The sequence below is a fragment of the Centroberyx gerrardi genome, chromosome 7, assembly GCF_048128805.1.
Source record: "Centroberyx gerrardi isolate f3 chromosome 7, fCenGer3.hap1.cur.20231027, whole genome shotgun sequence".
In the NCBI taxonomy this organism is placed as follows: Eukaryota; Metazoa; Chordata; class Actinopteri; order Beryciformes; family Berycidae; genus Centroberyx; species Centroberyx gerrardi.
In genome coordinates, this window is record NC_136003.1 from 21199294 (window position 1) to 21220381 (window position 21088).

At 43.1% G+C, this 21088-nt stretch overlaps 3 protein-coding genes across 4 annotated transcripts; 2 read left to right on the top strand and 1 right to left on the bottom strand.

The window, feature by feature from the left end:
• Positions 1-1834: 1834 nt before the first annotated feature.
• chchd5 (coiled-coil-helix-coiled-coil-helix domain containing 5) lies at positions 1835-3559 on the bottom strand. The gene is made up of 4 exons (XM_071916906.2): positions 3479-3559; positions 3031-3171; positions 2770-2921; positions 1835-2208 (listed from the first exon to the last, which is right to left on the bottom strand). Coding segments are annotated over exons 1-4 (324 nt in total). The 5' UTR covers positions 3481-3559; the 3' UTR covers positions 1835-2179.
• Positions 3560-3952: 393 nt separating this feature from the next.
• atp13a1 (ATPase 13A1) lies at positions 3953-14176 on the top strand. Its single transcript, XM_071916870.2, has 25 exons — positions 3953-4444; positions 5013-5102; positions 5500-5763; positions 5949-6104; positions 6247-6316; positions 6417-6523; positions 6666-6795; positions 6928-6983; positions 7128-7254; positions 7350-7487; positions 7643-7763; positions 7925-8082; positions 8859-9034; positions 9117-9227; positions 9347-9472; positions 9565-9673; positions 9872-10065; positions 10893-10989; positions 11100-11287; positions 11724-11838; positions 11953-12149; positions 12618-12760; positions 12875-12986; positions 13075-13218; positions 13316-14176. Exons 1-25 carry the CDS (start codon positions 4091-4093, stop codon positions 13424-13426), a joined length of 3594 nt encoding a protein of 1197 aa, XP_071772971.1. The 5' UTR covers positions 3953-4090; the 3' UTR covers positions 13427-14176.
• Positions 14177-16379: 2203 nt separating this feature from the next.
• On the top strand, positions 16380-19790 carry dsn1 (DSN1 component of MIS12 kinetochore complex). 2 transcript variants are annotated; one of them, XM_071916899.2, is made up of 11 exons: positions 16380-16440; positions 16759-16792; positions 16896-17175; positions 17282-17355; positions 18079-18151; positions 18297-18384; positions 18505-18555; positions 18740-18811; positions 18904-19051; positions 19291-19378; positions 19472-19790. In XM_071916899.2, the coding sequence occupies exons 1-11, from the start codon at positions 16406-16408 to the stop codon at positions 19552-19554; spliced, it is 1026 nt and encodes a 341-aa protein (XP_071773000.2). In that variant the 5' UTR covers positions 16380-16405; the 3' UTR covers positions 19555-19790. The 2 variants fall into 2 exon arrangements, with proteins under 2 accessions (XP_071773000.2, XP_078140967.1); XM_078284841.1 differs by having other exon boundaries at positions 16410-16440; positions 16779-16792.
• The last annotated feature ends 1298 nt before the right edge of the window (positions 19791-21088 follow it).

Sequence of the window (21088 nt, forward strand, 5' to 3'; positions counted from 1 at the left end):
AAGAATCACATGCTGGAAATATAGACACTGTAAACGTACAAGAAATGTAAAAGGACCTCAGTTTCTCTTGTGTATTTATGTCATGTTTAATCAAACATAGGGTTTTACAGCACTTTTCAAACAAAAAACAAACAAAAGAAACTTATCAAACATGTTGGCACGCGATACATTTGTGTAAACTTTGGTATCATAAATTACTGAGGATAATGGCTTGCTGACAGTGAATTAATCAAGTTACACTTATTTGGGACAGTGTTGGCAGGGCTTAGGAGCAGCTGAAGGTCTAAATTAAAGTATATTGCGCAAGTTTTTTGATAGAACTAGTGATTAGCTATTGTGTGTGAAGGACTGAAACATATAGTATATGGATTGGAGTAGAATTTTGCTCTCAGGTTAGTGTGTATGTTTATGTGACCTGAGCCCCAACTCAGGATAGTGTGCTGGATAGGATTACAATTTATTTTGCCCAATGATTTCATCGGTATACACTTCAAACAGGGTTTTTGAAATAACTCTCCATGTGAAATTATTCCAAACTTACCTTAATTTTGATAACGCACGAGGAGAAAAATGTGGACCAAAAAAAGCAATCACATTTTTTTAAGCATTTAGGCAACACTACAGGGTCATTTGAAGAGCCTTATGCGGAAACAGGGTTGTGTAAGGGATCGATGCTTCAGCTTTCCCTTTTCTTTTATACTGTGCTCACTAAAAAGCAGTGCTGTAATTGAAGACCAATGGATCTATTAACTCCCAAAACTTAGGACGCTGGGTACATGACGATGTGCTCCAAATGTAAAATAAATGTGAGTATGACTGTGTGGTTACAATTAATACAGTTGTTGTAGTCACTTTCTGTAATAATTTCTCTCTTCGGAACATCTCCTGAAAATCGATGTTGTTAGGTAGATATTTTGTACCTTCTTCTGTGATAATCAACGAATATTTAAACTGTAGCATGATATTTATGTGTCACAAAATAGGTCTGAAAATATAGCTTCAAGACTCGAGTTTGGATAGCAGGAAGGTTTTACGCAGCATCGGGAGCGGACTCAGACTCTGCTGCAGAATAATAAAATAGGATTAGGATATTTGTTTCATTTAGGTACCAGTGATTGGCTACAGCTTGTGACATTCTTTTTCATGACATTATGTTTGACTCTGATCACCGACTAATGCCATTTTTACAGTGATATTTTTGTGAATGTAACTTATTTGTGCGGTATTAGGTGAGCTCCTACTATCTGACTTTTTTTTTTTTTCGTTCAGTGACTGCCAGGTGATGTGCTTTGAATGTAATGTTGCCATATCTTCAATACAATCTGCGGTTTCATCTTTGAAGTACGTCTGCCTCTCATTTGTTCTGAATTCTGAAGCACGATGACACACGGATCCCCTTCACATCAAGTATAAACCAAAGGTATTACATTTGCAGGGCAGAATCTTTTTTCCTCTCGATTACCCCCTTTAAAGCTTTAATAAGTGAACCAGAAAGGGACGGTTCTGCTTAGTAGTCAAAGGGCTCATAACTCAACATCCTCCCTCTGTCTCTCTCAGTAGTCCCACTGATTAGAAGTGGACTGCCCCCTCCGTCTCCTTTCTTCCCAGACTCCCTGTTCTTCGGTCACTGGGTAGTCGGGAGAGGTGTGTGGGAGAGAGAGAGAGACGCATTCCAGTTTAATATTTTACTGTGACTCAGACCAGGGGAGAGGGGGAGTGTGGGAGGGAACAAAAAACAACAGAGGATAACCGGGCTGGATGAGTAATACAAGTCTGACATCAATTTTAATGAAACGGATCAACAAAAGTCAGCAGAAACTACCGTCTTGCTTGCAAGTATTTTTATTTATATTTTCACCTGAACACACATATGTAGAGAATAAAAGGACGATACAGTACTTAAATTTTCACGTCAAGTCAATATTATATTCGTCCCAGTTGCACCACATTGACCCCTTTCTGGCTCACAGTGCTGCAGTGTTTATCTCCTATATCTTGAGAAATGAGTCCCATCGACGAGTGGATGGGTCACAATGAATGAGTTCTGTTTCCTTTCCTTAAGAAGCACAGATGTCCGAACTGTTATTGTACTTAACTTGGCTCCATCCACAGCAGACCAGCCCATCTGCGCTGCTGTGGAGGCAGTTCTGCTCCGAAGGCGCTGGAAGACGACTGGACCCTACGAAGGCTGAGGGACCGGATTCACATCTGGGAAAAGAGCAAAATCTATTGATATGTTGAACATTAACATAGTAATAAAAAGACAATGAAGGTGGAGTATTAGCTCCACTTAACAGGCTTAATAAACTGGGGGTCTTTTTCATCAGTGTTTATTGTTTATTTGGATCCCCGTTAGTTGTTACCAAGGCAACAACTACTATTCCTGGGGTCCATGTTAAAAAACATATATGTATACACATGCTTTCATATACATGCATACATAAATACATACATACAATTGCAGAAATACCCCCCCCCCTTCCAATTAAAACAGTATGAACATTACAAAAAACAAATACAACTAAACCAAATACAATACAAGTGTCTTCATATCAGCAATACTCAAGATGCCCAGGTAATACAAGACTTAACCCATGCATGTCTGAAATATTTCAGCATGCACAAGCCATGTAGTGTAGAGAAATGTACACCTAGTAGCTCTTTGAAGGGACAAGTGGAGGTGTATAGTCTATAATCTTCCGATCTTTTATTTTCTAATCACTTCCATTCACAGCTGTTTCTTTGTGACCTGCTCCAGTAAAGACTCACCCACTCCACTGAGATCCACTGTCTCCGCACAGCCAAGGAAGCGGGCGACATGTGGGGAGCAGGAGGTAGGTGCGGTCTGGTTTTCTCTGAGGCAGCGCTCAAACTCCACAAACTCCTTGGAGCAGTCCGATCTGATCTTCTGGATCACCGGGCTGCAGTCACATTTAGGGAGAGACAGAACAGGAGTATGCTTTACAGTGCTTTGGTGAGATGTGGTGATGTCAGTATCACATTGTAGCAACAATTATTTGAACGCCTTACTGTGAAGATGTGCACTGAGCAACCTTCATCTTTAGTTCATGACACTGATGCTGCCATGTCGATGGGTTGGAGGCCACACATGACCCGTACTCCTCCATTTCTTTATGGCAATACTTTGCCGTGATGTCCATAGCAGCCTGCCTGAAAGGTGACAGACAGATAGATGATGGATGAATAAGTCAGGTCATGCTAGACAAGTCCAATGAGCCAAAGCCATTAGCCTTATAAACATAGTTTGATAAATATATGATATGGCCTGATTCCCTACTAGTACAGTATGATAATGAGTAATAAAGCAGTTTTGTTGAGGATGCATACATGAATCACACACAAAGTAAATGTTTGTTTCATGATTACAGCCTCCACTGTATGTATTTCACTATATTTCTAGACTATGAGAACAAAAGTAAATGTAGCCTACTCGTATATACTCGTATGTATTTCTTACATGTTGCTCCGGAAGATAACTGGGGACTTCTGAACTGGCAACTGAAGACTGAACTGATGAATCAAGGTTATAACGCCAGTGTGTCTGCATGTGGAGCTATGTCTGTGCAGTTTACTACCGTGTACACCCTGTTACTATCCGATAGGAGGAAAACATAAAGTTATGAAATCGTTCTTTAATTCTATTGGTTCAGAGTCGTGTCAATCTCACACTTTGGCTCCTCCCCGATTGTGACGTCTCAATTTCTTAAAGGGATGGCTCATCGCATCTTTAAAAAAATAAATGACCAATTCATTATTTTGTCAAAGAAAACTCTTCATACACATGTCGTATGCAGTTTGCTCCCCAAAAAAAATACATTTTCAGTATCTGGAAGACGACGCATACTTGGCAGTTTGCTCGCATGTGTTGTGCTACGACAGCGAAAAGAACATTGCGTGACTTTGCGTGTTTACGTACGCGGAAGCAGCGGCGAGAGAACGGGCGATTCAGAAAACGGAATCTGAAAGGTGGACAGGACGCCGCTCTGTGTGTACAATTGCATTTTTACCGGCTACAGCACGACGGGGGGTGGTGGAGGAGAGAGGGGGCCCGGGAAGTGAGGGACGTACAATGAACGACGCTAAGAAAGAGGGGGATATGGCTGCAGACGGGATTCGTGGGCCGGGTGAGCTGCTAATGGCCCCCTCTATGAACCACAACCAGCATGACAACGGGACCGGCGATGATCTGGTGAGCTCGGTGACGCTCTACAGGCGGAGGCCCCGGTTACTACACGGCACTGTCCTCCCGTTCCTGGCAGTTCTCTACCCGGGCTGGCTGTACGTGTGGTTAGGAGTGTACGGTGCTTCAGAGTATCCGGAGGCAGGCCTGCTGGCGCTAGCTGCCATCGGGATCGCGCACGTCCTTACAGCGCTTTCTGGTTATTGGTCCGTGCACGCGCACTGTTGGCTGACTTGCTCCAAGGTAAATAATAACAATAATAATAATAATAATAATAGTAATAATAATAGCATTAAAAAGGTGATACTTTATTCATATCCATAGGGAAATCCTTGTTTTCTCGTGCCCCCTCCACAGGGAGGTTAAAGGTCAGGGTCAGCTACAATTCCCTGGAAGTATTAGGGATTCAGTGTCTTGCTCAAAGACACTTCAGCAGGGTGGATGTGTGCTGGCACAGGGCTTGAATCCCGGTAGAAGGCCTCCCTGCTTCTCCCAAACACATGAATTAACAAGCTTTTACTACAAGTGTGGAAATGACAGTTTCCGCCTGCACTGCAACATTTTGATCCTAGTTTTGTCTTCAGGAAATTACACAGGGAGTTGTTGACATGATGCCAGGCTATTTTATGCACCTAAACCTAATGTTAAATTAGGATTTTACACATGTTAATAGTTTTTGTTCTTCCAGAATGTGCTGCAGCTTCATATTGATTAAGCAACTGCATGTTAGAGCATGTCTTATTTATCAGAAACAACAGAGTGACCTGGCCAGAGTGCGTGAATTTCTCACCTGTTCACTTTGTATACACAGGAACCAGACACACACAAGGCTACGTTAGCGAAAGTCATTCCCACCCCGAACAACGGCTCTGCGGAGCTCGTGGCACTTCAGAGGGACCAGGTCAGTTCACTGTTTTCCCCCATCAGCTTCTTGTTGTTGTCTTAACTGGGAGCGGGTCCCAGATGTCACAGTCTGACTAAAACTGACTATTTACTGCTTGATCTGGCCTGGCTTCAATCTAGGCAACCTGTAATGCAGCCCTAATTTTTCTGTTTTCATTTGTGCTTGGATTTGTCTAAAGGGAATATCATTATTTGCATACTCTCTTCTCCCACGCAGCGTTTCACACACAACAGGTTTTCCTTTCTATTCATTAGCAGAAGTGGTTTTGGGTCTACCTCTGTCTCTGAATGAATGAATGCCCTACCATTCTTCAATGGATACTGAAATACTACAAGGCACGTGTTTGTCATTAATTCATATTCATTCTCTCTCCCTCTCTTATGTTCAATGACAGGACGATAATGGCGAGGGGATTCTGTCCTTTGAGTTTCAGAAGATCCGCTACATCTTTGACAACAAAGAGAAGAAATGTTTCCTTCCGGTGGCGTTTCCCATCGCTAACCCGATGGGCTTTTTTCAGTCGTGGCGCGGCTACCAGGAGGAGGCCGACCTCAGAGCGGCAGAAAAGCGCTACGGCACCAACCGCGCTGAGATGGTGGTGCCAGATTTCCTGGAGCTCTTCAAAGAGAGAGCCACCGCTCCCTTCTTTGTGTTCCAGGTGTGTGTGTGTGTGTGTGGTCATGCAAAACTACAATTAATTTGACTGCTTCGGTTGTAGAACAGCCTTATTTTGTAATTCTTATTTTTGTCAAAGGGCTATTTGCAGTAGATATGGAGTTGTTGACCCAGTGACAGTGCGTGTCTGTGTCCATGTCAAGTTATGGATTCCCTGCCTCCTGTCAGGTATTCTGCGTGGGGCTGTGGTGTCTGGATGAGTACTGGTACTACAGCGTTTTCACACTCTTCATGCTGGTGGCATTCGAGGCCTCCCTGGTCCAGCAGCAAATGAGGAATATGTCTGAGATCCGCCGCATGGGGAACAAGCCCTACATGATCCAGGTAGGATTCATATATATTGAATTTGGAGGTTATAAACAGACATTTTGTCGTACATCATGCGCAAACCTCTTTATCTGCAGTATATTTCCCATGTTTTTGCTGCATCACAAATTTATTTTATGCGTGTGTGTGTGTCTGGCAGGTGTATCGTAACCGGAAGTGGAGACCTATATCTAGTGATGAGCTTGTCCCTGGTGACATCGTCTCCGTAGGTAAGGTTCCTGTCACGTCGTTTAGGAAAACACTTTATTACTTACATCAGATTGAGTGTGTGTGGATGTGTGTTCCATATGTGTATTTCCTCCCCCTCAGGACGTTCGCCCCAGGACAACTTGGTACCGTGCGACGTGCTGCTGCTCAGGGGGCGCTGCATTGTGGATGAGGCCATGCTGACTGGAGAGTCTGTGCCCCAGATGAAGGTCAGAGGAAAACTAATATATATATGATAACATTATATAGAACTGAGGGCTTAGACTTCAGAGTATGAGTCTCATATGTATTGAATGACACAGCGTTATTGTGAGGTTTTTGTAATAATTCTTGACACTATGGGGTGTCTAGGAGCCAGTGGAGGACCTGGACCCAGAGCGAATCCTGGACCTCCAGACGGACTCCCGTCTTCACGTCATTTCTGGTGGGACCAAGGTGGTCCAGCATAGCCCTCCTCTGAAGGCCAGTGCTGGACTCAAACGTGAGTGATAATCCCTCTTCTCATTTATCTATTAATAATTAACATCATTTGACTGGTGAAGTCAGTAGTGGCATCTATCTCCATCTCTTCAAAAGAACATGCAGGCTCATTAGTCTTCTCCTTTATCTGCAGCTGTAGATAACGGCTGTGTGGCGTACGTACTGAGAACAGGATTCTACACCTCTCAGGTGAGGAGATGCTGAGTGGATTTGAGTTTTCTTGTCGCTCTCTCTGATCCTACTGTCTTCCAAAAATAGACATTTTTCTGTATAGGACATGTTGAGCAAACTGTATGTGTACTTAGTATGTGTGCAAACTGTGCTTTCCTGCAGGGTAAACTGTTGCGGACCATCCTCTTTGGTGTGAAGAGAGTGACGGCAAACAATCTGGAGACCTTCATCTTCATCCTCTTCCTCCTAGTGTTTGCCATCGCTGCAGCCGGCTATGTGTGGGTAGAAGGTGAGGGGCGCAGAATAGACTCACTAAGGTGTAATTCTTATTTAACAAAATCACAGTGATAAACATCTTTTTTTCTTTGCGTTACTCCCCTATAGGGACCAAGGATTTGAGTAGGAACCGCTATAAGCTGTTTCTGGAGTGCACCCTAATCCTCACCTCGGTGGTTCCTCCAGAACTCCCCATAGAGCTCTCTCTGGCAGTCAACACCTCGCTTATCGCCCTGGCCAAACTTTGTAAGTCTGCGTGTACTTGTGTGTTTGCACACATGCAGTATATATGTTTAAATACTTGTATTAAGCGTTGGTAATAATAGGTTCATAACAGCAATGTTTCATTGGCTTTTATGACACTCAACTCTCCTTTTCTTTTTTTTTCTCCTCCTCCCTAGATGTATTCTGCACAGAGCCTTTCAGGATACCATTTGCAGGGAAAGTGGAGGTGTGCTGTTTTGACAAAACGGGAACCCTGACCAGTGACAGTCTGGTGGTGCGAGGGGTCGCAGGCCTCAGGTACACTCTGCCTATCATTCTCTGTGTTTTATGCTGAATGCGTCGTATTTGTGAAGTGCAAACACAAAGCGCACCGTGCTGCCGACATAGCAAGCCAACCTAACATTTGCATACATTTGCACTGTGTGGATCATGTCGACTGATGTCTGCGTTTGTGACAGAGAAGGGAAGGAGGTGATGCCGGTGTCTGAGATCCCAGTGGAGACCCATCGGGTGGTGGCCACCTGCCACTCACTGGTCACTCTGGATGACGGACAGCTGGTCGGAGATCCGCTGGAGAAGGCCATGCTGACTGCTGCGGACTGGACCCTCACTAAAGGTACGGGGAAATTACCTCCACTGAACATACAGTTCAGTGCGGGGCAGTGGCAAGTGTGTGTGAGAGAAAGTGGATATGCTCATGTTTGTGTGTCTGAGTACAGTTGCGTGTCCCTGTTCATATGCATGTGGCTTGGCATACTTTTACATACTAATGAGCAACGCAAGTTCAGTCAGGAAACTCTACCTGGCTTCAGCTAATTGGTCGAACTCAGTGCCTTTACAAGTGCATCAATCATCATATGCATTCCCTAATGTCAAGCCTTTTAAATGACTCATGCTCACTCAGTCTCTCTCCCCCCCCCCCCCCCCCCCCCCAGCTCCACCTGCTTAGATCTGCTTTTATGTTCTATATTGGGGGTTATGTTCTCCTTGTCTATGTCTATGCATGTGCAGCAGCAAGCCAAATGAATAATTAATAAATCAAACTTATTGCTGTCATAACCATTAATAAATGTATTAATATCAATACATGAGTTGTCCTGACTGAACTTACTTTAAGCAGTTGCTCTTAAAATAATACTGTTGTTCACATGTATGGGAAAAATATTTTATTTCCAAACAGTGTACATATGAATGTAGATGTAACACAGTCAGTGAGGCTTTAGTCGTCTCACTTTTTCAAGTAGAGATCTGTATGCATTTGGGTACCTTTTCACTACCTCTCTACAGTGTTTCCTAGTCAAATAGTGGTTGATGAGTCAGCTAGTTCATGTACCCCTTAATGTGTAAGTGTGTGTGTGTGTGTGCCTCACTGACTGTTGTCTCTGTGACCAGATGAGAAGGTATTTCCGCGTGGCATCAAAACCCAGGGGCTTAAGATCCACCAGCGCTTCCACTTCGCCAGCGCTCTGAAGCGGATGTCGGTCCTGGCCTCCTACGAGAAACTGGGCTCCACTGAGCTCTGCTACATCTCCACTGTCAAAGGAGCTCCGGAGACACTTAGGGGAATGGTAGGTATACACACCATCCTTAATACATACCCAACAATACTTTTAACCTAAATACTGCTGTTCTAACCTGACTGTTTTGTAGTTTTCAGAGTGTCCGGCAAGCTATGACGAGGTCCACAGGGAAATGTCCCGCGAAGGGGCCAGAGTGCTGGCCTTGGGATACAAAGAGATAGGACACCTCAGCCATCAGCAGGTTCATATTTTATTTTACTCTCCTATGAGAAATATTAAATACGCAATCTGTCTGAGTAGTTTAGTCTGAGGAGAAGAGATTTGATAAGAGGCTGAGCTGGATCTTTGTGGCTTGCACAGGTCCGGGAGATGAGTCGGGACGCACTGGAGTGCGACTTACATTTTGCCGGGTTCATGGTTGTTTCCTGCCCCCTCAAGAGCGACAGCAAGGCCGTCATCAAAGAGATCCAGGAAGCATCGCATCACGTAAATAAGCTGTTTAGTACAGACACACGCGCACACACAAACGCACACAATCTGACTTTTTAGATGTATAATCCCACTCTCTCTGCTATCAGGTGGTGATGATCACAGGCGACAACCCCCTAACGGCGTGCCATGTAGCAAAAGAGCTGCACTTCATCCAGAAGGAGCACACACTTATATTGCAGCCGGGTCCCATTCAGGGTAAAAGAAGCTCTCAGAATTGCATGTGTTACACAAGTAAGCCAGTTATATATTAGCTGACAGTAGAGAACAATGTCCGTACTGAGAGTCATAGCTAAAGGGCACCAGGATTCCTGTAGTGATGCATTTAGCTGTTTTGGCCAAGAAGGACATAGTGCAGAATTATCTGTCACTGATCTGGTGTGTTATGTTTTCCAGGTGAGTGGCAGTGGGAGTCCATAGATGGCAGTGTGCACATACCGCTGCCCCCACCCTCAGTTTCCTCATTCGTCCGTCAGTTTGACCTGTGTGTAACAGGGGAGGGGCTGACCAGACTGAGCTGTGACACCCGACTACTCCACAACCTCCTGCCTCACGTACAGGTGTTTGCCCGGGTCAGCCCAAAACAGAAGGTGGGTCCTCAGTCGTCACCCTGTTACATGTTAATGTTATCTGTAGTTCATGCTCTTAAAGGAAATATTCACCCTAAAACACTTCACTGCTGTTAAAAAACAGCTATTGGCTATGTACCTTGCATTTCTTGGCCTTTTTTGTTGTTTGTTATTTTTATTTTTCCTATTTCTGTGGATAACTGGCCAAACATAGATGATGTGACATGTCAAGATATTTCCAGCGCAGCTACAATGGAGTTCAAAAGCAGAAAAGTTTTCAACTATCTAAAACATAAGCGGTAAACATCAGGTTTTGGTGTCAGACCCTCAGAATCAAAGAGCAAGGGCTTCTTTCCAGACTCACCATTTTGTTCTGATGTTCAGTAATCATACAGGGAGAAATCCATCGTAGAAGAGGCAGAGATGCCTGTTTTTTTGACTGACAGTAGCCTCAATAGTCCATAATGCAATGCTGCCCCAAGACCTGATGCATTGCTTTTGCTCGACTGGAAAAACTCTGCTATCAGTATTGCTCTCTCCACCTACATGTAAAACCCACAGCTGATTGGAACAAGCTCAGGCACATTGTCTGAAGGTTGTCGAAAGGCATTCTGGGAAATGTAGGAAATCACTAACTGAAGTAGAAGTAGACGAGGCAGCTTGAGGGAAAGTGGGTACACCAAAAACACTTCATCAAAAAATAACTCCTGGAACGCATCAAACATCATACATTGATGATATACGATATATAACAGTGTAGGAGGATCCGAGGGTGGAATTTTCCTTTTTAAGGTTTTTTGGAAATGTTCAGCTATAATGATTAATGACAGTTGTCTATTGTGTTTCAGGAGTTTGTGATCACTAGCCTAAAGGGGCTGGGTTATGTGACGTTGATGTGTGGTGACGGTACAAATGATGTCGGAGCTCTCAAGCACGCCCACATAGGTGAGATTTAACAACCACTGTGCAAAAGCATCAATACCACAAGCCTGTGTCTCTATACCTGGTACCAACAGTGTTTAGTGATGATAGTTTTGCTTTTTCCTCCCCCTCAGGTGTCGCTCTGTTAGCCAACGCCCCTGAGCGCATGCCTGAGAAAAAGAGAAGGGGAAGAGAGAAGGAGACATCCACAGCGGAATCCAGACCTTTACCGCCTGTCCCAAGTTCAGGAGGCAAACTGAGCTCCAGGGCAGCAAGGCAGAGGGTGATGGCCCAGAGAGAAGAGCAGCTGGCAGCACAAAAGGTAAGTGTCTTTGTGACTTTGTGACTTTGTCAGTGACTGAAAGTGTTGGTGCTTCCCTGTTGAGCAGGGAATGGTTCACCCCAAATGAAAATTCAGTCATCATCCGCTCAGCCTTCTCTATTGATCTTTTTATAGCTCCAAAAAGCACAAAATGTCCATCAAATTTCTCCAAACAGCTCATAATCCAAGTGTTTTATAGCCAAACGATTGCACTGTTGGTCAAAAAGTCTAACATTTACCTCATTATCTCTGATATTTTCCTCACTGACCATGCTGTGCTTGTACATGTATCCTACAGTGTTCTTTTTTGGAGTGGACTATTCCTTTAAATGAAGGGGGCAGCATGCATAATAGATTACCTTTTGTGTTGGCACCCTTGGGTGGAGTATAGAGTTGTTGTGCGCTGATCTAAACTTCAGGGTTTGTTCTGTTGCAGGAGAGGATCAGCCAAGTCTTACGGGAGCTTGAAGAGGATCAGATACAAGTAGTGAAACTGGGAGATGCCTCCATCGCTGCGCCCTTCACCTCCAAACTCTCCTCCATACAGTGCAGTGAGTAACAGGCATTCGTAATTTCACAGTTGCATGACAGTCACAGCTGGCAAATACCCAAACGTAACATACCCTCCCCTCTTCTGAAGCCGGTTCCTTCCTCTCCCTCCCTAGTCTGCCACGTAATAAAGCAGGGCCGCTGCACTCTAGTGACAACACTCCAGATGTTTAAGATCCTCGCTCTGAACGCCCTGGTGCTGGCCTACAGCCAGTCCGTGCTCTACCTCGAGGGGGTCAAGTTCAGCGATTTCCAGGCCACCCTGCAGGGCCTGCTGCTGGCCGGCTGCTTCCTCTTCATCTCTAGGTCAAAGGTGAGAAAATGAGTCTCACTACCTGAGAGTGCACAGAGTCAGGCTTATGTTGTGTCTGATTTGTCCTCCTGGTCAAGGTAATGTTCTACCAGGAAATGGAAAAATACAAACAGCAGATAACATCAAGAATGCTCATAGTCATGTTCAAAAAAGTAAATTCTGTCTCCACTGTTCATCCTAAAATATTTGTTTAAGTGCAGGAGACCTAAACCAAATTATCAAATTATCGAAGTAACAAACAAGGAAGATAAAAAAAAAAACACAAGTTCCTTCCCAAAGGAGCCACCTAATATGAGTTCATCATGGCTATCGCAAAGGGAATTAAGGAGTGTTTCTTTATCCTGGGGATAAAGATGCCGAGGGCAGAAGTTGGAAGTTGTGATCCTGTTAAGAGCAGCAGTCTAAATCCTTGGCCATTGTCCAAGGTAGCAACCAAATTAATGATCTTTTCCTCTCCTGTCTACACAGCCACTAAAATCCTTGTCTCGAGAGCGGCCCTTACCAAACATCTTCAATCTTTATACGGTGTTGACCGTATTACTGCAGTTTGCTGTGCACTTCTGCAGTCTGGTGTACCTTTACAGAGGGGCACAGAGCAGAAGTCCTCCCAGGTGAATTACACACACACACACACACACACATACTGTACATGCAGAAAGAGAAAAAGAGCAATAATACCGCTTTACAAAGTTAGACATCACATTCATTTGTCTTTTCTCTTGCAGAGAGGAGAAATTTGTGGACCTATACAAAGAGTTTGAGCCCAGTCTAATCAACAGCACCGTGTACATAATGTCCATGGCCATGCAGATGGCCACCTTTGCCATTAACTACAAGGTATTCATTCTCATTGCCACAAATATTTGACGTATTTTTATTCTTTATAGTGTAACAGACTCATCACATTCCCTGTCTCATCTGATAGGGTCACCCATTCATGGAGTCTCTCAGTGAGAATCGACCACTACTATGGAGTATCGCCCTGTCAGGTTTAGCCATTGTGGGACTGCTTACTGGTTCCTCGCCAGAATTCAACGAACAGTTTGCTCTTGTAGATATTCCAACTGAGGTGAGCCGGCATGTTTTCTCATTATTTTACTATGAATTGTACTGTATTGTTCTACTAACGCTGTGAGTTAACCCGCTGCCCGTTTTCCTCCTTGCAGTTCAAACTAGTCATTGCCCAGGTTCTCGTGGTGGACTTTGTCGCCGCCTTACTGGTGGACCGCATCCTGCAGTTCCTGCTGGGCAAAGGAACTCTCAGGCTGCCTTCTTGAACTCATGCCAACAGCAACCGCTGCCCTTAGCAACCAAACTGTAAAGGGAGAGAAAACTTTGGAGGAGGAAGAGGAGATTTAAAGCTGTTGGGACACGCACAAGACAGCTGAGGCGGCCACGGCGCGCAGTACTGCACACTCCTATGCGTATCCCTCCCTTCGTCCTGCTCTGCCCCTCCCTCACCAGCTCTGTTACCAGTTCTTCATCAGCTCTGCGTTTCCATTCTGTTTCTTTATGCCTCATAACCCCCTGTTTGTTCTGTATTTCTCTCTCTTGCTTCATCTCTCCCTCCCCCCTCCTACAGAAGGCCAAGAAGACAGCAGTATTGTGTGGAGTGCGAGACTGTGTGCCAGCCAATGTGAAACGTACAGGCACACAATAGGGGCATTCTCCAAGAGAACTGCAAAGTGTTTGAATTTTTTTGATTTCTCTCCTTGATTTTGTAAAAAGTACAAAAAAAAAATCTCTTACAGACTTATAAAAAGACTTACAGATACAAGTTATGGAGGTTGTCAAGTGTTTTGTCATGCGCATGGAAAGTATGAGCGTGTCCAGCAAACCCCAAACAGCTGGCTGTGAACAGCCATGCTCCAGGAAATAGGTAAGTAAGGAAATAGTTAAATGATCAGGTCATGAGAGCATGCTGTGACACTACAAAGAAAAGCAATCGAATTCCTGCATCCATCTCATGTGGATCACAAGTATACACAAATATACTTGGCCGAGATGAAATGTGCCATTCCATTATGCATTAGTTTGAGATGAAGACAAGTGATAAAGACAAGTTTGGTAGCTTTTGAGCTGTGTGTTTACTTAAAAACTGATGTTAACTGCCAAACACGCTGGTCTCAGGAAGCCTAGATCAGCAGTAGACAACTGGTGGCTCTTTGTTTTTCATATGAACTACTGTATGTTTGATGAACAGACGTCACAGCAGCTTGGAAAAAAATGTGCTTTTTCCATGTTGGCTCACCCATTCCCATCTGAATCATATGTTCTTTCTGGGGTCAGTATGACTTAAAGGAATACATACACAAAAAAATCCAACTAGATACTTCCAGATCCCTTCCATTTCAAAACAAGTATACAAGTACCAAGCAATCAAAGGGCCTTGAAATCTAAAGTGACAAATGAGCCAAGTTTCCTTTCCACTGATTTTAAGATGCCACTGTCCCAAATTGTATCACTAGACTCCTAATGATTTATTAAACGCAATCCAAAGTTTATGAAGGGCAAAGCAAAGGGTGTTTAGAAGCATTATATTTATCCTATGGATAATTTATCAAGCCTCCTCTTAAACCATTAATTCAATTTTCACATCATTTGTTTCTGAGTAATTGTCTCCAGCCTCCTCTAAACAACTGTTTGGACTGCTAGTTTTTGCTTGAGCTTATTCATAAAAAGAGATTGATGCCAATTTCTCAGAAATAAAATATAGGGATGGAAGTTTCCTCATTTCCCTTAAAGGAGGTTTTGGTTGGTGATCAATAGCACAGGCTTCCAAAAGTCCTGCATTTTTCCTTTTAGGACAAGAATTTACTCATGAATTAGGGGCATTTTGGCCATTTTCCTAAACCATGTGTAATTCACTGTCCAATGCCTCCCTGGTAGGTAAAAATTGACTAGGCGTAGTGGGGATGATGACGCCTGGGCTTGGTTACATCTGCATGGGTCAGTTCATGATCCCATTCTTTCAAAAAGCTGTTTTACGAAAAAAAAAAAAAGTGAACAAATCAAACAAACAAACAAAAAATCGTCTTTTTCATTTTCAGGTGCATTTTAATAATTTCATCATGAAAACATGCCCAGGAAGCCATTAGTCAAACCTTAATAATGCTACTTGGGATGTGGATACAACAGTTTGTAGCCTAACAAAATTCTTTGGTTACCAGGCTGTGCATTTTGTAGTTGTAGTTTGGCAAACCATGATTTTCACTAAGGCCAATATGGAGTATGATTTACATCCCAGTAAGGCAGTATGTTCTCATCAATTAGTCTAAAACTATTTTGCTGAAAAAAAAGGGAGAATGCCAGACAAGGGACACTCATGAGGTGACAGATCATATTGACATCAAGGCTCTTATCAGTCTGGTGAGTGAAGCCGGTGAGCCAGGCTCTATCCGGCCCAGAAGATCCTGCTTCCAGCCAGGCAGGAGGTCAGAGCTGCTGAGCACAAGGTCCTGACCTCAGGAAGCCGGGCACCAAACACTCTTCTGCTAAACATCAAAAATCCAACCAGCCTGAACAAAGAGGATCAGGCTCAGTGCTGTTTGAACCTATAGGTCAATACTCCCTCTAACTTGATCCAGGGGGATCAGCGCCAAAGGCCACCTCTCTAAGAAGCACAGACAGACAGTAAGAATTTAGGCTGTTCGATGTGTGCGTTTGCATATTCAGATGAGGGAAAAACAAGAAATTACATAATGTTACACTTTTCTCTCTGCTTTTTTTCCATGGTCAAATCAACTATGTTAAACTAAAATCATTAAATCCAGTAGAAAGGAATATCACTTAATCTTTCACTATGCTGTAGCCTACCTGCAGCTGCAAAACCTGAGAAGCTTCCACAGCAAACCAGCAAAATAAAGAAGAGCAAAGCCAAAGAGTAAGAGTCTGTATTAGGCACACATCAGTTAAGAAGAAATGCGCTGTTATTTACAGCCTGCATCTGATTCCCTAAATGCGCACACGTCTTTCAGGCTGCTTGGGAGAGACTGAATATCAGCACGTTTATAGCCCTTTTTAGAAAATGTAGAAAGATAATACAAATATCACAGCAAAACTGACTAAATTATTATGCACATACTACGAGTCAAAATGACGCCACAAAAAAATCTATGGTAGCCTAATACCAGATAAACAAATATAGGCTGAAGTACAATGAGGTCACTAAACTCACCTAATATCACACTGCATTTCCCAGCATGCATAGCTCAGGCTTGTTGGGCGCGCTCTGCAAAGGAAACTTTGAAAGAAAAATGGCGGATACACAATTGAAAACAGGACAAGGCAGGTTTGTATATTTTTGTTTTTTGGAAGTACGACAACAGAATAAACAGTCGAAAAGTTATATGCTTGTGTTGTATTCGATAAATAGAATAAAATAGTTTCAAATCGATTGGTATCTCCGTTTGAGCTTCGCTCTCAAAGCAAATCATGTTTGTGGTCTGCAGACTAGTGTTGTTAGCGAATGTTAACTAGTTGTACGGTTAATGTTATTATATAGCAACACTAATAATATAGTCAAATGTTAAGCAGAGCAACGTGTTATAGCAGTCTGTGTGTAGTAAGTTTACAAAGTTTTCTGATCCATTTACTCTGTCGTTAACAGTCGCGCGTGTGACGTTGCAGATACCCAGGATGAGGTAAAATACACTTACCATCAACTTAACAGCTGATCTGACACTTATGACCATGCCACAAGTTGGTTACTTTATTATTCTTTGTTCAATCTCACTGTATATCAAGGTCAAGTCATTGAAACGGAGCCACAAAAGAGCCTCCACAAGCCCCAGCCGAGCAACCCCGAGCAAGTCACCTCGCACCGGCTCCCCACCCTCCACCACACAGATGCCCGATGCTGGAGAGGGACGTATGGAGACAGGCCGAGAAGAGATGCAGGCAGAAACCTCGGAGGGACTCGTCCCCACTGAAGGACCCTCTGTCAGCTGCAATACACGGAGGAAATCCTGGAGGAGAGCCACCATAGGCCGGCGCTCTCTCCCTGCTCTCCCCAACCCTTATCAGAGTCAGTCGCCTGTCCTTCTGCCTCCTATTTGTCAGTAGTACAGAATAGTGAGGGCATTTATATGTTGTCTGTAGTGTGAATGACAGTGTTTCTGTGTTTCTCTTAGTTCTGTGCAGGAGCATAAGCACGTCCTTGTCACAGCAAGAGAGGCTGGAGAAACTAATGGAGGCTTCAATGAGGGTGAGTTTGTCTGGGCCACATAGATCTTAATCATTTCAACAGAACTGATGATATATGAACAAATAAATACTTTACACTTTTCACCACCTCACTGGTGTTGGCTGTTCTTAGTAAAAACAGGCCCTATTTTCATTCATCTTTTTCACTCAGCAGTAAACACTTGGAAAGGGAATAGGTCCAGGAAAACATTCACTGCTTAAACAGTAAACAGGCAAGCTCTCTTTACTGTTGTAAATAGCCTTCCTTCTTGGATCCGGGCAACTCAAACAACTAGTGATTTTTGCATTATTATAAATGCATTGTTATAAAATCAAAGTCTAGGATTCAGTGTAATGTTAAACTCAAAACTATAGAGATAAGTGTTGATGTTTTTGTTAAGGAATAATGAGTAATGAGTCCCAATGAGGGAGTACGCTTCAGCACCTCCAAGTAGATCATGCCTTTTTAAAATGATTATATCTAATACTGGGCTGTCTTAAGAAAAAAAAAAAAGGCCTACAGTTTTGCTTACTTTCAAATCAATAATTAGAATTTAAAATCACCACATCAATTTACTGTATAAACAGTATTGGAAACTGTGTTGGCAGGATTTAAGTTCTTAAAGAGCCCGACCCAGCCCAGAGATCTCAAGTAGCTCTTGGCTGAAATATAGTTCATTCAAATTGGTCATAGGTCAAATTTCTAATGGATTTATCTGTCCAATCTCCCCTGCTTTGTTTCTAGTTGGCAATAGAGAGAACTCAAAATTCGCTGCAGTCAACGCCGAACGCCTCGCTGGAGTCATTTCAAAAACAAGGTTAGTGCTTGTCCAAACTACATTTGATAGGCTTGCATCTATTACATGGTTCATAAAGCTTGTCTTTCAGACTAAAACTGGAAGACGGAAGATGTGGAAGATAAATATTTGGCTTAATTGATTTCTGTCCTTTTCCTTGTCCTAGTTGAGCACATGCAGAAAGAATGGTGCTGTCTGGCCAAAAGCATACGCAGTGAACCACAGAGTCAACAACTCCCCGCTGCTACAGCTAGGTAATGCAGTTGCTGTTTTTCTTTATACACTGCAATGGGTGTCTTGATTGATTTTTTTATTGTTGCCTCCAAATTGCCCTTTTCTGTTACATTTGTCCTTCTGTTTGGTTTTCGTTCCAGTGACCCTGCAGTGCAGAAATACATGGAACAGACCCAGAAAGCCATCCACAGGCATGTTTCCTCTTTTTCACCATTATTCACTGGGTGTACATGTTTTTATTCTAGTTTAAAGTGAGTTGCCGCGCACATAGTCTTTATACAAACCAGACTCCAGACACTTGAAATGATTCAATCAAACTTGGAGTAACCTACCACATGTACGGTGCTTTTTAGTCTTCACCATTTTGTGTTTCAGGCTCCAGGCAGAGAGTGACTCTTGGGAGGATTTGTTGAACAAACACCGGAGTAAAGCGAAGGAACTGGCAAAGTGAGCATGTGCATTGTCATCGAGGGATACGATACTGCTGCTTGTTACAGTGTGTGTGTGTCAATAACGTATTCTGTGTTTGTCTTGCACAGGAAAGTGGAGCAGGGTCAGGAGAGCGGTGTAACGTTAGACCCCTCCTCTCTGGCCCGGTCTTCACAGCACCAGCTCATACAGAGTAAACCAGACTACCGCGGTCTCCTCTGTAAACAGCAGCCCATACTGCACACTATGGAGATGGTGGTACGTTGGAAATTAAATGAAACTTTAATAATCTTCATGGGGGAAATCAGTGGAAATATTGTAGCTTTTATTGAGATCCATTGAAATGCTAGAGGTGTTTTGAATATTTTGGTTAAATGCAATGACTCAAATATGAAAATCTCAAGACAGGCTGCAAGAAAATTCCACATCTCCTGCACTTTATTTCTAATCACAATCTGTTGTATGATTGTATTTAATCTCCAATTCTTTTTCTGTAGATGGACACACAGTGCAAGATGGTTGGAGAGCTTCTGACCATCCAGAAGCATTCAGAGTTATTGGTGAAAGAGACCAGTGGCAGATTGGGTATGGAAATATTTCATGTTCGCTGTGGATTTATTTCATGATTTTTCATCAATGATCTGGCAAGTTTAATACACAATCATTCCCCTCCCCCAGCGTCAGAGGAAGGATTCAAGGATCTTTCACCTGACATCATCGGGAATCTAGTGGCGCTTTCTTCATCCTCTGCGACTTCGTAGTCTCTCTGGCCGGAGGCGAGCAAGACCCATCAACTCTTTTAATGGACCGGGCTCTTCATGACACGGAGCTCATTTGTAGTCCTGTTCAGAATTATACATGTATTTCTGTTTGTTTTACTGCTCTATGATCTATGTGTACATATAATTTCTTGATTTGACTGTTCTCTTTGGTGTCTTGTGTCACTGTATATAGTAAACCCTAATTTAATCTTTTTAATAAATCCCCCTTTCAGTCAGCTTGAGCAGCCGGATTGTTTAGTAGAGATCCAGGTAATGCATGTCTTTGACCAGCAGGTGGCAATGCAGCTCTTTTTCCAAAACTCTGACATGCTCAGTTGATTTTTAAATTCTGCTTTAATTAAGTAAAGATTCATCCTGTAAAACCTGGACAATTTAAGATGAGATTTCCAGTCATGGAAAATAAAGGATTTGACAAATGTCTCAGAAAATGTTGGTCCTACAAAACCAGGTTGCTGTTGCCTCTCAAAAGTTCCCATTAACATTTAATTAATATTGTGGAAGCAATTCCCTACCTGCTAGGACCAAACTGATCTGTGGTCCTAAAATAACCAGATATGAATATAATAGGAACTACCAAAGCACTTTTTTTATGCTTTCTGAAATGGTTTCACTGCATGCAAATTGCAGTGATGGAGGACACTTGAAATCCTGTATATGCTTGTGCAGTTTCATCAATGCTTTGTAAATGTCCTCGATAAGAATCCCCTAAGGAGTAGGGAACCCTGTTTGTATACATGGTCTCTTTTCCAAAAACAGAAGGGTTACTCATGAAACTTGCTCAGAGGTTACCTGCCTTTTCATTTGGAACTGACTTGTACATGCATAACAGGAAAGCATTAACTGTGAAAAACGTTTTGCTGTGGGTAAAACATGAAGCAGTTTGAATACAGATGACACTTGCTCTGTAGTTTGCCCATGATTTTCACAGTATGTCCCGTCCTTTTTAACGCTCATTTCCTGTCAGATTTACTCTCCTGGTGCTGCATCTATTCCACCTCCTGAGTGTCCCCTGACCATTCAGGAGGAGGCCCCTCCCCCCACAGTGACTCACTCCCATCTCTTGCATTTGGCTGGGTCACTGATGCAGAACGAAGCTTTGACATTGTGCCAGTCAGTCAAAGCTTTGTTCGCTCGCACTCCATCAGTTTAATTCTCTTGGAGCTATTCACTTATTAATGTTTCTACTCATTCTGTTCCTTTGATAATTGCAGCAGGGGGAAATCCTTCTTATTGTAAACATGAAATATGTGAATGACTTTTTTGTGCTCTGCGGTTATGATCCTCAACATGGTGTGTAGTGAGATTTACTCCTGATTGTATTCAAGAGACGAGCGAGGAGAAGGGAAGCGGGGTTATGACCGTGAGAGTTGTGAGTCAGGAAGGATGGTGCGCAGCAGGAGAGATCGATTCTTATTTAGATGAAAATGAGGCTTGATGCTTGTGGGGTGAGAGGAGGGCGTCTTTAGCATCCAAACTAAAATAAGTTACACAGGAATGCTCTTTAAATGAATCG